The sequence below is a fragment of the Pyrus communis genome, chromosome 10 (assembly GCF_041283825.1).
Source record: "Pyrus communis isolate YQ-2024b chromosome 10, ASM4128382v1, whole genome shotgun sequence".
In the NCBI taxonomy this organism is placed as follows: domain Eukaryota; kingdom Viridiplantae; phylum Streptophyta; class Magnoliopsida; order Rosales; family Rosaceae; genus Pyrus; species Pyrus communis.
In genome coordinates this window covers 1,774,256-1,789,732 of record NC_142574.1, presented here as the reverse complement: position 1 = coordinate 1,789,732, position 15,477 = coordinate 1,774,256, and the positions used below count along the sequence as shown (strand labels likewise).

The 15,477-nt window shown below is 37.4% G+C and overlaps 2 protein-coding genes across 2 annotated transcripts; both read left to right on the top strand.

The window, feature by feature from the left end:
* The first annotated feature begins 1,280 nt into the window (after positions 1–1,280).
* On the top strand, positions 1,281–5,192 carry LOC137729918 (cytochrome b-c1 complex subunit 6-1, mitochondrial). The gene is made up of 5 exons (XM_068468971.2): positions 1,281–1,417; positions 1,530–1,561; positions 2,641–2,725; positions 4,838–4,927; positions 5,008–5,192. Coding segments are annotated over exons 2-5 (210 nt in total). The 5' UTR covers positions 1,281–1,417; positions 1,530–1,559; the 3' UTR covers positions 5,041–5,192.
* A 774-nt stretch (positions 5,193–5,966) lies between these two features.
* On the top strand, positions 5,967–14,124 carry LOC137727519 (uncharacterized). Its single transcript, XM_068466366.2, has 12 exons — positions 5,967–6,117; positions 6,388–9,159; positions 9,251–9,358; positions 9,449–9,549; positions 9,667–9,757; positions 9,846–9,956; positions 10,098–10,163; positions 11,574–11,633; positions 11,727–12,284; positions 12,950–13,069; positions 13,391–13,510; positions 13,587–14,124. Exons 2-12 carry the CDS (start codon positions 6,442–6,444, stop codon positions 13,650–13,652), a joined length of 4,119 nt encoding a protein of 1,372 aa, XP_068322467.1. The 5' UTR covers positions 5,967–6,117; positions 6,388–6,441; the 3' UTR covers positions 13,653–14,124.
* Positions 14,125–15,477: the final 1,353 nt, after the last annotated feature.

Here is a 15,477-nt window from a genome sequence, read left to right as displayed (position 1 = left end):
ATACCCAAAATTGAAACTTCCGTCATTCCTCCGTTAGTAGCATGCATGTGAGTCTCATATATGGGATAAGATGGTCATTTCATAGTTAGTAGCATACCAATAGCTTAGCTAAAACCCTCACGTTCCCAATTCTAAAGCACGAACAAAATTCGTTTATTGAAATTGGAGTTTGGTTTGTGTTTGAAAAGCCACATCGATGGCTAAGCGAAGAATTGAGGGAGAAGTCACACCAATATACTCAAGTATTGTTGCAATCTTGATAACTTTAGGTGATTGGTTTATTTTGAAAATGGTTTGTTCGTAATCGTATCCATCATGTGCGGTTTTATGCTTGAAAGTTTTTTCTTTTGTCCAGTCGGTCTCCTCCTTATTACACTTCAAAGGTTTTTTTTTTTTTTTTTTTTTATAATTTTTTCCAGTCGGTTTCTTCTTTCTTTCCAGTCGGTCTCCTCCTTATTATGCTTGAAATTTTTTTCTTTTTCTAGTCGATCTCCTTCTTAGTGGGGATAAGGCAACAAAAAGGAAACAAAAAGAACAAACTAGAAGGCAAAAAACCAATTAGTTGTTCAATTAAAGAATTCAGTTGCGCACCCGGATGCGATTTTAGTTCTTGATGTCTTTGTTTATGAATGGAGAGTGACCATGGAAGGGATGAAATGGGGGATGAAATAACCATCTTATCCTCACATGCGACACTCACATGCACGATACTAACGGAGGAATGACGGAAGTTTCAATTTTTGGTATAAATCCTAACAGACTTAGATCTCAAGGGTTTAAATCTGAAATTTTTTATCACAGGGGCTACCTTCCGAATACCTTATGACCACGGAGATTATTTATCTGATTAAGCCTTTTGGTAAAATATGTAAACTGTTTAATTGGTTAACGTTATTATGGGTATTTGAAAATTTTATTCATGTGAAAAGATTAAAACGGCGTTACCTATTTGAGAAATCACTTAAATTGTGTAAAGACACATAGAATCTAATTTAATCTAGAAAAATAAAAAATTTAAAGAACCAAAATTTGTAAAAAGTCACTTAATGGTATTCCTTTTTACTCGTATGTGAGACGTGAACGAAGAGTTTTTAAGTTCAATTCTTGTAAATGGTAAGTTTGTAACCAGATTATTATAACCGATTCGTTACTTGGCTTAGCTTTTGTTTTTTAATATAAATATCTTTGTATTAAATATCGTACTCGACCCAGGCCCAAAAAGGAAAAGGCTCGAGTGGGCCACGACTAAATAGTTGGCAAGTGTCGAGAGACACATTCAACAGCTCTCGAAAATCTCAGGTAACGAGGGTCCAAGTTCCAGCTTCCATTTCCTCTCTCGGTTGTTTCTCTCTCTTCTGTTGCGGGATTAGAGTTAAAGCCATTGCTCCGAGGCCGACCTTTCTCTTCCAATCACAAGGTACACTCTTTTCTTCTTGGCCTCGCAATTAACCTGAAATTGTAAACAACTAAGTTCCACTCATTTCATTGTTTTTTTTTTTAATTAATTTTATTTCATTGTTTTTATGCAGGAAATCTGAGATATTTTTCGGTTCTTCTCAATGTGAGTATCTCTCTGGATTTTTTTTACTTCTGCGTTTTTTATAATTTTGGAATTTGGAATTTGGAGAAAAAATTGAAGATTGTATTGTGGAATTTGGATTTTAAGAAATCACATACCAAAGGGATTCCTTGGTCTTCTAAATTTCTAATAATTAATAATTAATGATAATGGATAATGAATGGTTTCTTTTGATGAGGTATTCAATGGTCAGACTGCGCAGGGTAGTGCTATTCACATAACTTTTTTTACCACCCACACACCCTTGTCAATTTTTGTTCATTGATCTTCACCAATGCATTCGTTCCGATGACTGGAATTGAGAGGGTTGTATGAGAAGTAAAAAAATGCGTGTGATTGTGAATTGTGGGTTGGTTGGCACCAGCCCCTTTTCTTGTTCCCCTGGGGAATGATATTAGTTTGATTACAACAACAACAAAAACAAAGCTTTATCCTACTAAGTGGGGTCGGTTGTATGAATCCTAGAACGCCACTGCGCTTGTTTTTGTGCCAAGTCTTCTGTTAGATCCAAGTACTCCAAGTCTTTTCTTAAAGTCTCTTTCCAAGTCTTCCAAGGTCTTCCTCTACCTCTTTGTCCTCGAGCCTCTACCTATGATAATAATTTGATTATTAATGGAAAAAAACACACAAAAAACACACAAAAAACTGAATTTACAAAAATAGGGGTTGGTTAGTCACTTTATTTTGCTTTTTTTGGATTCAAAACATTTTTCGTGGTGGGTTAGCATCTACCTGAACATGTGGATAACTCAAATCCATGAAATTTATGATCCTTTCATTATTTTCACTTTTAAGACATTATGATGCTATTTTCATAAAATGCAGCTATCGAGTTTCGTTGAACAAGTGATTTCATTGCAAATTTGTACAAAAAATTTCTTAATGTAATGTTCATTAGCAATATTTGGTCAGGCATTGTGGCTGTCACAAGATTGTGTTTGTTTTTTTTTTTTTTTTTTTTTTTTTGGTCAGAGCAAGAATGTGTTTGTCAAGGTTATATGTCGTAGTATAAACTTTAAACAGTTATGCTTATTTATCCATCCTTTTGTTTACTCTATAAGGGCGGACGAGGAACTTGTTGATCAAAAGAAGTATCTTGAGGAGTCTTGCCAGCCTAAATGTGTAAAACCTCTGATTGAATATCAGGTAATGTACTGCTGCTATTACAAAAATCTGTCTTGCAACTTCTAGTACCAGGAGTTGGCGTTCGTATGAACTTGAAGTTGGATACGATATTATTTATTAAATTACTAGCTTACTTTTAGCTGTTCATAATTTTCTTCCCAAGATAGTCGTAGCTACTTGTTTGTATTATGCTGTACTTGTTCCACGGCTTTTATCCATATCCATGCTTTCTTCTCTTTAACAATGGGGATTACAAACTAGAAAGGCTTCAAACATATGTTTGCATGTGGTCTGACAGTTAGAATGCGCAAGTGTTCTATGTTTTTCCATTTGTGGAAGCAATTTGGAAATGATATATAAATACCAAATTTAAAGTCAGTAATAGTAAAGTTGTTATATGTATCAGTCTAACATTACAAAAAGTGACTGTGCGAAGGTTATAGCATGAAAGTTGGCTCTCAGATGATCAAGATCCAAATTGTCATAAATCAAGGTTTTAAAAGACGCTAGGCGCTAGTCGGGCGGCGGGTTGGGGCCTAGCGCTTAGGTGCCTAGGCGGACTAGGCGGATTTAAGTAAATCTATTATATTTCGTGTAAATAAGTGTCTGCTTATACTTAAAATATATATACTTTCATTATAAAATACAAAATATAATGACATACATATTAAGAAGCATTGGAATATAATGAAACCATGGGGAACAAAAATATAATGCGTGTTCATTTAAGTATGCAACAAGTCTCTTACAATTTATTGAAAAAAAATAAAATGCAAAATGAAAGTTATTTATTTTCTGTCTAAGTGAGTTGCGACCTAGACAAGTGCCTAAGTGGGTTTGGACAGGCTAGGCGGTCTAGGCGGGTGCCTCAACAAGTCTAGGCACCCTTTCTTAATTTTCAAATGCCTAGGCATTAATCGGGGCAGTGGCCAGCCGCCTAGCGCCTAGGCGGGGATTTTTAGAACAGTGTGATAAATAAGTGATTAAACGAACTCTTTTGACATATTTAATGAGTTTGTTAGGTTATCTTTTTTAATCTTAAGAAGCCAATCTATTAAGAAGAAATTTATGCATTATATAAACGAGAAGATTCAAAAGGGTATATGGGGTTCATTGAAAGATTATGTGTGAGTTGGAAAAAGAGTGAGACAATAAGATATTTATATCCTATGAAATAGAGATTGAAATTTATATTCAATGGAAGGATATTAAAAATAAAAATAAAAGACAGAGCGATGAGTTTACATCATTCATACTCTGAGGATCTTCATAAGCTGCTATATCATTTCGTCCACTAATGAGTAAGCCTGTCCGGGAAGGGACTGCAAAACTGTTTTATTCTGATTATGCATATGAAATTAGTTCAAGTAAGAAAAGGCAAAAGTTATAGAACATATACTACTGAAGGATTTTTGTTATATCTGAAGGGGTGTGGGTTATGGGCGTTTTTTAGATTCGAACTTTACTCAAGGGATCAAGTCTTACATAGACAATGAAGTCCCAATCAAAATCTGTATCACTTGAACCTGTTGATATTAGGACTTGCTATTGAAATTGAATCTTACAATTTTGGAACTTATTGCGCTGTATGAAGCTCTGTGAACATTGTAATTCCGTTTCCATTACCACAGTTATGCAGTGAATATGTGGATTTATAATCAGCAAAATGATTGCCAACATTGGAAAATCTCGAGCTACTTTAACTGTTATACTAGATTTAATAAACTTTTGTAATCTTTGCTTACAAAGAGTAGATGACTAGGCAATTATTTCTATTGCGCACCTGTTATTGTTCAACCTTAGAAATTATGTTGTTAAAAATGTCTTACTAGGGTCTTGATTTCTACCCCTTTTGCACCCTTTTCCCTCCTCCCATAATTGAAGTGCTTTCGACTCTCAGGGTGTCTGTAATAATTTTGAGTTACGAGTTAAGTTTTTGAACTTTTTCTTCCATCTTTGTTTCCTTCTTCAAAATTTGAAAAGGAAATGGACTGCTATGACCATTGGAGGTCTTCGTTTTGATATTCATATGTTCTTCAGCGGGTACAAAAAGAGGGGCTTTTCACATATGGGTTTGAATGGACATAACTTCGTAATCGTACTGAAATATTTGAACTTCTATATTTATTGTAGGCATGTGTTAAGAGGGTTGAAGGTGACGACGGTGGAGACAAGCATTGCACAGGGCAGTACTTTGACTACATATCTTGTGTTGACAAATGCGTAAGTCTCATTTTATTTTGTTATACTATATGAAAATTTTGTTCTCGCTCAGATGATGAGCATTGTTTTCTGCAATGCAGGTTGCGCCGAAGTTATTTCAGAAGCTCAAGTAACTGAGTTGAAGTTCTAGGGTCTCCCCATCCTTTAATTGTTACCCTTTACAGTGGATATGAATTTTTAACTTGCGCTACGATGTTTGTTTCCAGCAACATGATTCAAATCTTGTTGAGAGGTCTTGAATTAGAATAAAAAGATAATTTTGTGAGTTGGTCTTGTCATCCTACCATCAACTTGTACCATTCTTTTACAAATATTGATTGATGAGAGTAGCGGGTATTAGTCGTGCGTGGGCGCATGATGCTATAACACGGTTTATCTTTGCGAGATCTACTATTAGGCCTACCATAATCTAGGGCTATGGTGTCTCGTACACGACTGAAGCTAGTGCAATGTGTGATGTGTGTCGTGCAATATTTTGACAGTTGAGGTCGAAAATATTCACCCCGTTATGCATTCAGTTTCCTCTTTTAAAACAAAATTCCTAGTGTTGCCTGGGAATTTGGAGAAATTTTTGTGCAACTGGGTGTATTGTCTCTTGTTCCAGGAGTAATTTGCATTCAGCTTCCTCTTTTACTATATTGTTTGTATAAAAAAAAACATATAAATTAATTTTAGAAATATTTGACGCGGCAAGAAACGAGAATGGATAGATTGACAAGTGTCAATTACAATAACGTAAACTAAAATGCATATTAGTAATCTGCACAATATGTATTGTTATTCAATCCAATGCGTGTTGTCCTAGTTCTTTTGCCCTATTCTTTCTTAGTTTGTACTACATCAGTATCTATGCCTTAGTTCGAATCTCCTTCTTATAGGTTATAGTAATAGAATAATTAATATAGCCTTAAAAAAATTTGAAAAGCCGGGGTGAGTATTTTCTTGAAAGTTTTGGGCTAAGGCCCAAAGGTGGTGGAAAATTTTTAAAAAGGCCCACAACCGCCTTTCTTTTTTTCTTAGAAAGCCTGACAGACTACACAACCCTAGAAGCTTTAAAAAGAGACAAACACACTTCGCTTTCTTGTTCTCTCTCTCTCTCTCTCTCTGTGGATTGTAATCCATCCGAACCCGATCGTTTTCCTCCGCAATCCGTCAATTCTGTTGCTTTCACTCTCTCCTCACCGCCCCAAGTAAGCTCTCTCTCTCTCTCTCTCTCTCTCTCTCTCTCTCTAGATACATATAAATATACATACTTATGCGTGTGTATTTTGTTTTCTGTTGTTTTTAGGATCAGATTCTTGCTGTATTTCTTTATGGCTGTGAAAATCTAGATCTATTTCTTTAGATTTTGAAACGCGCAATAGCTATATATATATATTAATGTGTATATATCTGTGCGCGCGCGTTTGTTTCATCTGTGTTGATTGTGATTCTTGGTTTTGCGATACGATTTTTGGAAGGAGGCTTCGATTCAATTGTTGCAACAGATAATATTTGTCGAAACCTAAACCTCGATGGGTCGGAAGAAGCCGACTGCTCGGGACGACGAGAACCCGCAGCAGGCTGCGGGTGCAAAGTCGAAGAAGAAAGCTTTGGTTATTGAAGACGATGAGTATTCTATAGGAACTGAGCTGTCCGAGGAGTCTCAGGCGCAGGAAGAGAAAGTTGCTGTCACGGGAAAGAAGGGTAAAAAGGGTAATTCAAAAGCTTCAAAGCGCAGGGATGATGATGACTTTGATGATGTGGGAAAGGGGGACGAGGGCGAAGATGAGGTTCCCCAAGTTGCCTTCACTGGAAAGAAGAAGGGAAAGTCGAAGAAGAGTGGTGGGAATAGTGCGTTCAGCTCTTCGAGTTTTGGGCTGCTTGGAGACGAAGACGGTGATGATGATGAGAATTCTGGGTTAACTGGTGATGATGATGAGGGTGCTCCAGTGGTGAGTTTTTCTGGCAAGAAGAAGGCTTCAAAATCGTCCAAGAAGACTGGTGGTAGTTTGTTTTCAGGGTCAGCTTTTGATGCGATTGGTGATGAAGGCGATAGTGATGGTGAGGTTGTTGAGAGCTCTGTGGATAAGAGTAAAGAAGATGACAATAGTGAGAATGAAGATGAGCCTGTAATCTCTTTTACAGGGAAGAAGAAGCCGTCTAAGGGTGGGAAGAAGGGTGGGAATGTGTTTGCAGCAGCTAGCTTTGATGCCCTCGATGATGCAGATGAGGATAAGCATGAAAAAAATGATGAGGATGATGAAGTTCCACAGATTACATTCTCCGGTAAGAAAAAGAAGTCATCAAAGGTATCAAAAAAGAGCGGTGCTAATTCTCTTAGCTCAGCTCTGCTTGATGAGGGGAATGATCAAGATACTTCTGTATCTGAACCAACTAGAGTTGGCGATGACACAGTTGAAGATGAAGATGCATCTGTGATTGCATTCACAGGTAAAAAGAAGTCTTCCAAAAAGAAAGGTAATGGTGTTTTTACTGCATTGAGTGAAGATACAGATGTATTTGAACCAGAACAACCAAACACTGAAACTAGTAAAAGCGAAGCTGATGATTCTAAAACTAAGATGAGTAAAGAGGTTCTAGAAACTTCAAAAAGTAAGAAAAAGAAGAAGAAGAGTGGAAGGACTGCTCAAGAAGAAGATGACTTGGATAATATTCTTGCTGAGCTAGGTGAGGGTCCTACTACATCGAAACCAGCTGAGGCTACTGTGCGAGCGGAGAAAGTTGAGGGTCAACCTGATCTGGTTGCCCCGGTTGATGCTTCTGGTGAAAAGGAAGGTGAAGAAGAGACTGGGGAGTCTGCTGCTGCAAAGAAGAAGAGAAAGAAGAAGGAGAAGGAAAAGGAGAAAAAGGCAGCGGCTGCAGCCGCAGCAGGGACTGCTACTGCTCCCGTGGTCACTAAGGATGATAAACAAGAAGAAACCCAAATTGAACCTACGGATCCCAAGAAGAAAGAAGTGAAAGGTAAAGTAGCAGATAAGAAACTTCCAAAACATGTGAGGGAGATGCAAGAGGCTCTTGCTAGGCGACAGGAACTGGAAGAGAGGTTGAAAAGGGAAGCAGAGGAGAAACAGAGGAAAGAAGAAGAGGAGCTGCGTAAGCAGGAAGAACTTGAGAGGGAAAAAGAGGCGGCCAGAATTCTGAGAAAGGAAAGGGAAAAGGAGAAGCTGCAAAGGAAGAAACAGGAAGGCAAGTTTTTAACGCCGAAGCAAAAAGAAGAACAACGTCGGCGGGAGGCAATGAGAAACCAGATACTTGCTAATGCAGGGGGTTTGCCTCTCCCGACGGCAGACAATGAGAAAAAGGCTAAACGGCCCATGTATCAGAAAAAGAAGACAAAAGCAGCACCCATTCATGCAAATGGTGCAGCTTCTGCGAAGCCAGTGGAAAACCTAGAAGAGGGAGGCCAGCTGGACACTATCCCTGAGCCAGAGTCTGGGGAATTTGAAAAAGTAGAAGATGTAGAGTCAGTGGATCTGGAGGAAAAATCTGAAGTTGCTGAATCGGTTAAAGATAATGGAGTGGAAGAAGAAGAAGAAGAAGAAGATGATGATGATGATGATCCATGGGATGTTAAGAGCTTTGATGATGTTAGCCTTTCTGTTAAACGTGGATTTTCTGATGAAGAGATTGACTCTCAACCTGTTGCAAAAAAAGACATAAAGAGTGCAGGTGCCAAGCCATCAGTTTCTGCCCAGAAAACCGTTCCTTCTCAACCAATAAAATCTCAGGATGGTGAAAATAAGAAAAAACAACCTGATAATGATGTTGACAAAAGTAAGAAGAAAGATGTTTCTGTTAAAAAAGCAGCGGCAACTTCTAATGCTGACCCTAAAGAAAGTGGAGATAACCTTCGTTCACCTATTTGCTGCATAATGGGCCATGTTGATACTGGTAAAACTAAGCTGCTGGATTGTATCAGAGGCACAAATGTTCAGGAAGGTGAGGCCGGAGGTATTACTCAGCAGATTGGAGCAACATATTTTCCTGCTGAGAACATCCGTGAGAGGACCAAGGAACTGAAAGCTGATGCGAAGCTGAAGGTCCCTGGTCTGTTGGTCATTGATACCCCTGGGCACGAGTCATTCACTAATTTACGGTCACGGGGCTCAGGTTTATGTGATATTGCTATATTGGTGGTTGATATTATGCATGGTTTAGAGCCTCAGACAATAGAGTCACTCAACCTTTTGAAAATGAGGAATACGGAATTCATTGTTGCGCTGAATAAGGTGAGGTTTATGGTCAAATCTACTGTCCAGATCTCTAATACTGTCGTCTCATAAATGTTTATTTATGTATTCTGGAATATCAAATTTTTAGGTGGACAGACTCTACGGATGGAAAACCTGCCGCAATGCACCAATTGTGAAAGCAATGAAGCAACAATCTAAGGATGTACAAAATGAGTTCAATATGAGGCTCGTACAGGTCTCGTGTACTGCAACTTTGTCTTTTGTTCACTTTATTTGCTTGACCTTTTGTGTTTCTAAAATTTCAATTGTTTGTATGGTTTGCCAGATTATCACTCAATTCAAGGAGCAGGGGTTAAATACTGAATTGTATTATAAGAATAAAGAAATGGGGGAAACATACAGTATTATTCCTACAAGTGCCATTAGGTATGGCTTGTGGAATAACCTTATCTCTTTTACTTTTTAGTCTCTACTGCAAAGGTTTTTTTTTTTTAGTAATTTGCTCTATGCTATGTCCTGAAATTCGGCTTTTGAATATCGCAGTGGTGAAGGAATTCCAGATTTGCTATTACTATTGGTTCAGTGGACGCAGAAAACTATGGTTGTGAAACTCACTTTCAGCAATGAAATTCAGGTTTGATATAGTTTCACCTTGTTTCCAGTAATGTAAAGGTGCTTAACTGTTTATGTGTGAGTTGATGGGGGCTGTTCTTGTGAACCAGTGTACGGTTTTGGAGGTTAAGGTTATAGAAGGCCTTGGGACAACAATAGATGTTGTTTTGGTTAATGGTGTGCTTCATGAAGGAGATCAAATAGTGGTTTGCGGCATGCAGGCAAGAATCTAAAATCTTTTCCGAGACAATTTTTGTAAAGTTTGACGGTTATAAAACTATTTTCAATATTTGCTTTAGAACTGCTTGCAAATGATTGTAGTAGGTCCCATTATTGATATCAATTTTTTTTGTCTCTTTTAGGGACCTATTGTTGCTACAATTCGGTCTCTATTGACGCCACATCCAATGAAAGAACTTCGTGTGAAGGTAGGTTTCTTTCTTTTCTTTTCAACTCTTTTCTGCTTTTTGTTCTGCATTGCAATTAGCTATTTAGTGATTTTAGTGTGAGAATGAAATCTGTTGCTCCCAGTGAAAGTTAGTCGACTGAAGAATAAGTACAACAGCATAAAGTGCTACGTGCACATGTTAGTGGTGTTGGCTGATCATGTATTAAAGAAATGGAAAATATTAATATTATCATAAACATAGAAGGTTCAGAATTTTACATTGGCGAACAAGCAAGACACAAGGTACAGGTAAACCCCATTCATTGAAAGAAATAACAGCCAAACCATTCTGGTGAATCCATCCAAATACATCTCAGGAAATATCAGCCAGCACATCTGCGAAAAACTCGAAATGAATCCTACCCCACAATGGATCTGCTTTATGGTGCATGCATCCATAAAAAATTGTCATGTTCTCTGTTAAAAAACCCTAGGTATTGCCATTGGGGTGCTTTTCCAAAAAAAAAAACAGTAACATTTAGATAATAGTGGCGCAGTGCTACAGTGCTCTTTTTTATGATTTAGGGGCCGCAGTGCTGTATTGCTTTGGATTTCTATGTGATTACAATCATTGCATTATTCCTCAATGCTTGTTTGATGTTGTTTTTTGTTTTCTTTTTCCTTTTCATTTTGTAATTTAAAAAAAAAAAACTTTTAGATAAGAGTGGCGCTATTCCCGCCTCACATTTCCTATTTTCCCATCTACATTAGAATATTATTTATCCCAAATGGACCCTTACATAATAGTACTTTAAAGGGATCACATATGTAAAACTACATAACACAAATAAATAGAAGAGAACCAAGATATTGAGGCCAATATGGCTGCTAGTGGAACCAGGTAATCTTCTAGAAGAGTGGAAGAGAGCCCAGACCGATGTTTGAATGCTTCTTTTCTATTATAAACAAGTAATTTAAAGGAAGAAGGAATTAAGTAATAGCAATAGGAGGGAAGTCCAGCCTTTCCAGATTTGGTCCTGCCCGATTCACAAATTTACTCAAAAAGAAATATAAAGGAGTGACGATTTGATTAGGATAAAGGGAAAGAAAGGAGGCAAGGCCATTTTGGTAATGCAAATAGTAGACTAATATCACTTAAAAACTTGATGGGGGTTAAAAAATATGGAGGTTGGGTTCAGTGCCGTTTTCAGATAATTGTTCTTGATAAACTTAGGACAAAACGATTGTTGGAGCAACTCTACATAGTTTGGAAAATGGTTTATTTTGGATTCTCAATTCAGATAACTATTTGATTAATCTGGTTTATCAAATAGTCGATTTCTTTGATGGTGCAAATCCAATTCAGTGGGATCTCTTATTCACTTATTTTCGTCCATAAACAACATTCCATGTTGAATCAGATGAATGATTCTGTGGGTCTTTATTTCAGGGAGCATATCTGCATCATAGTGAAATCAAGGCTGCACAGGGTATCAAAATCTCAGCACAGGTAATTTTACATTGAAATCAAGGCCAATCCAACTCTATCTATTTGGACTCATGTTGTGGGATTTTCTTGATTTTTGATGTTTGTTTTATGAAGGGTCTTGAGCACGCTATTGCTGGTACTGCTCTACATGTGGTAGGGCCTCATGATGACTTGGACGAAATCAAGGAAACAGCTATGGAAGACATGAAGTCAGTTTTGAATAGGATTGACAAGAGTGGTGAGGGTGTTTGCGTTCAAGCATCTACTCTAGGTTCCTTGGAAGCATTGCTAGAGTTTTTGAAAACACCAGTCGTTAACATTCCCGTTAGTGGTATTAGCATAGGACCTGTGCATAAAAAGGATGTCATGAAGGCCAGTGTAATGCTTGAAAAGAAAAAGGAGTTTGCCACCATCTTGGCATTTGATGTCAAAGTGACACCAGAGGCCCGAGAAATGGCAGATGATTTAGGTGTGAAGATCTTCATTGCCGATATCATCTATCACTTGTTTGATCAATTTAAGGCCTATATTGAAAATATCAAGGAGGAAAAGAAGAAGGAATCTGCTGATGAAGCTGTCTTTCCGTGCGTGCTCAAGATTATGCCCAACTGTGTTTTCAACAAGAAGGATCCAATTATTTTGGGGGTTGAGGTTCTCGATGGCATTTTGAAGGTATTATTATATGCACTCCATTTGGTTTACCTAGTTCTCTTTTAGCGGGATATGATTGTTTACCATCTTAATTTGTCTCTCTTCTTTTAATTTCTCTTATAAGTCCCTTACTAATTCTATGTTTTTTTGGTCAGTATTAATTCTTTTGTTTAATACTTGAATTTAAAATATCTGATAAGAGACTTAAAATGGAATGTTGCTGCAAGTATAAGGATGGTTTGTAATTTTCACCGAAGGAGTTAGCAGGGTTGTTGAATGTATAGCGTAGGTAGTGGAAACAATTTATTTGAAAAACTGTGACAGAGTATTGCTCGGGAACCTGCTAAGGTTCGCTGGGAGCTACTAAATTTGTAATTCTGGAAGTCTGGTAGATTGGTTTAAATGGTTTGCTGTGCCAGCTCGCTCAGTTTTTCTATTCTTGGTTCCCTTCATCATATGAATACTAGTTCTTGTATAGTGCCTATTTAATGTTTGCGAGTTCTGTTTTTGGTTTAATATGAATAAGTCCAACTCCTTGTATGTCTGATTTTTTTTTTTCTGCATCTTTGAAAGTGTTAATATCGAATCAATTAAATGTTTGCTAATTAAGTTCAGCTCCGATTGTACTACAATGCCAGGAATGTTAGGTGAAAGTTCTTATTATTTTTATTGTATGCTCTGTGCAGGTGGGTACTCCAATTTGTATTCCTCAAAGGGATTTTATTTCTATTGGGCGCATTGCATCCATTGAAAATAACCACAAACCTGTTGATACGGCGAAGAAGGGGTCGAAGTTAGCCATTAAGGTATGAATGTGTGATAAGTATTGACATACAAATATATGTGCTAGTTTTGTCGTCTGGATTGGCTTGTCATTGCAGTTGTGGAGTGGTCTTGCTTTTAGTTTGTTTTTTGTTTTTTTATTTTATTTTTTTCATGTTCTGGCCGATCATTTTGTAATACCGTTTGGTCTTGGCTTTTCCTGTTTTCTAGCCGATCACGTAGTTCGTTTGCGTTTCATCTGTTTTTTCTCTTACCCCTTCTCCAACTTATACTTTTAAATAGTGAAATGAAACTTTTACACTTGTCCTCGTGCTTATTGCAGCTTTTTTCTTGCGTTTTTGCAGATTATTGGGTCAAATTCGGAAGAGCAGCAAAAGATGTTTGGTAGGCATTTTGAAATTGATGACGAACTTGTCAGCCAAATCTCAAGGAATTCGATTGATGTACTTAAAGCGAATTACCGGGTAAGATTTATTTCGTTGTACAGTTTACTTCCGGACAATGTGAACCATCGTTATGAACTGTAATTCAAATATGCAGGATGAACTATCAATGGAGGAGTGGAAGCTGCTCGTGAAATTGAAGAAACTTTTCGAGATACCATGAGAAGAGCTAATGCCATGTTTGAGGAAATTCTTTCGTAACACAACACTCGAGAGGCTGTAACGACTTCAGCGGCAAGCAGAAACGATACCAAGGTTCCTTGCGGATCTATTTTTGATCGTAAGCGGCACACAAATAAGTTTCGGCACTCAAATTCAAGTGCGATCGTATGTGTAGGGGGAGAAAAAGTTCCGGTTTGCATCTTCAGGAGGTCCTTTATCCAAGAGAGTGCATTGCATTTTTTGTCCATGCAGTGTCGGATCCAAGTCGATATTGATGGAAGCAAACAGCTTTGTTTAGTCCTTTTGGAAACCTGTTGAGCCAGCGTTGAACGGGAATGATCTGAAATTCGACATTAAAGTTGTACGGTTGTTGGCATGAGTATATGTTATCGTTGTTCTCCCGACGGACACGGTATAGTACCATATATTTCAAGGATACCTCAAATAGAAATTAACGTCTCTTGGTGGCTTCATCTGTTTTTCCATGGTTTGAACCTTATATATTTTCTCCTTATTTTTCTGCACGCGAACGACCACATGACCATCTTGTGGACTTTTCTGACCGAAAAGTACCCAAAGTTAGGTGTGATTTTTCATTTTCCAGAATTTGAATATATATGTTCGACCGAATCAAGGAGGGTTGGAACAAAAGAAACTGGTGTCATAATATGTTTTTACTATAGGGTGAGGCGGAAAATATTGGTATTGAATTTGTCATCAATGAGATTCAAATTTAAAACCTTTCATGTACAAGTGAACAAAAATATCATTGGATTGTACCTCTAAACGGTATATGTTCTGTACTTCGATTCTAAAGTTGTCAAAGTTTTTCCGCTACCAAATCGCAGTTGGTGTTTTTAATTGTGTTTTTGAATATTTGAGTGAATACCAAGTAGAAATTTTGGCAATAGGTTCTATAATTTGAAGTATCTCAGGGCATGCAAAACGAGAATTATAATGTGGAAGTGACCAAAATGCCCTTTCGATGAATCAGAGGTCAAATTTATGCCGCAAACGTTGACTTAATTTGGTGTTCTAGGATGATTCGGGGACATCGATTGGATAATCAATCGTTAGTTTCTTGTGAGCCTTGGTAGGGTTTTGGAAATCATGCGTTAAAAGTTGCAAATAATAGACCACCCATTAACTCATTAATTTTAAACAAATATTTTAATGAGATTCTATACCACTTACGCATGCTTAGAGATGTCAAACGGGCCGGCCCACCATACGCATGCTTAGAGGTGTCAAATAGGCCGGTCCACCATTGCCCATATAAAATCGGTTCACATAGACTTGGGCCGTGCTTGGGCCGACCCCCTTAATAAACAAATCGTGTTTGGATTGATTCACTTAATAAAACATTAAGTCCAATTTAGCTAGTAGTCCTAACCCATTAATACCTAGACTGTCTTGGGCTAGATTAGTAGAACGTGGCGGACTTCAACAAAACAAACTTTATTATTTTAGAATTATAAAAAATAAAAGAAAACAGAAAAAACAAAAAACAAAAATCTTATTTGAACATGTTATTAAGGTACATATCATTAGTATTGTCTTACTAACCTTAAAACGTATGTTTATGGTTGAAAAATAATGAATAAATGAGCTTATTCATATAAACCTTAGGCCCGGTCTGCTCGATTCTTCCAAATCATGCCATGCCTCGCCTTACCTTACTTAAATAGGCCTAAATCTTTGGTTACAACCATGTCAACATAATTTTCAAATAATTAATACCTTGAATTTCAAAGTTATTCACATGTGGTTTTCCTTTGTTTATCGGTCTTCTCATTTGCAACCACCTGCAAAACTTGTTCGATTAT

Bases quoted from the DNA above. Each gene is read 5' to 3' on its own strand.
- LOC137729918 (XM_068468971.2), top strand. The intron at 2,726-4,837 runs GTAATGTACTGC...TATTTATTGTAG, and splicing joins AACCTCTGATTGAATATCAG to GCATGTGTTAAGAGGGTTGA. The intron at 4,928-5,007 runs GTAAGTCTCATT...TCTGCAATGCAG, and splicing joins TATCTTGTGTTGACAAATGC to GTTGCGCCGAAGTTATTTCA.
- LOC137727519 (XM_068466366.2), top strand. From the start codon at position 6,442: ATGGGTCGGAAGAAGCCGACTGCTCGGGACGACGAGAACCCGCAGCAG. The intron at 10,164-11,573 runs GTAGGTTTCTTT...TCTTTATTTCAG, and splicing joins TGAAAGAACTTCGTGTGAAG to GGAGCATATCTGCATCATAG. The intron at 11,634-11,726 runs GTAATTTTACAT...TGTTTTATGAAG, and splicing joins GTATCAAAATCTCAGCACAG to GGTCTTGAGCACGCTATTGC.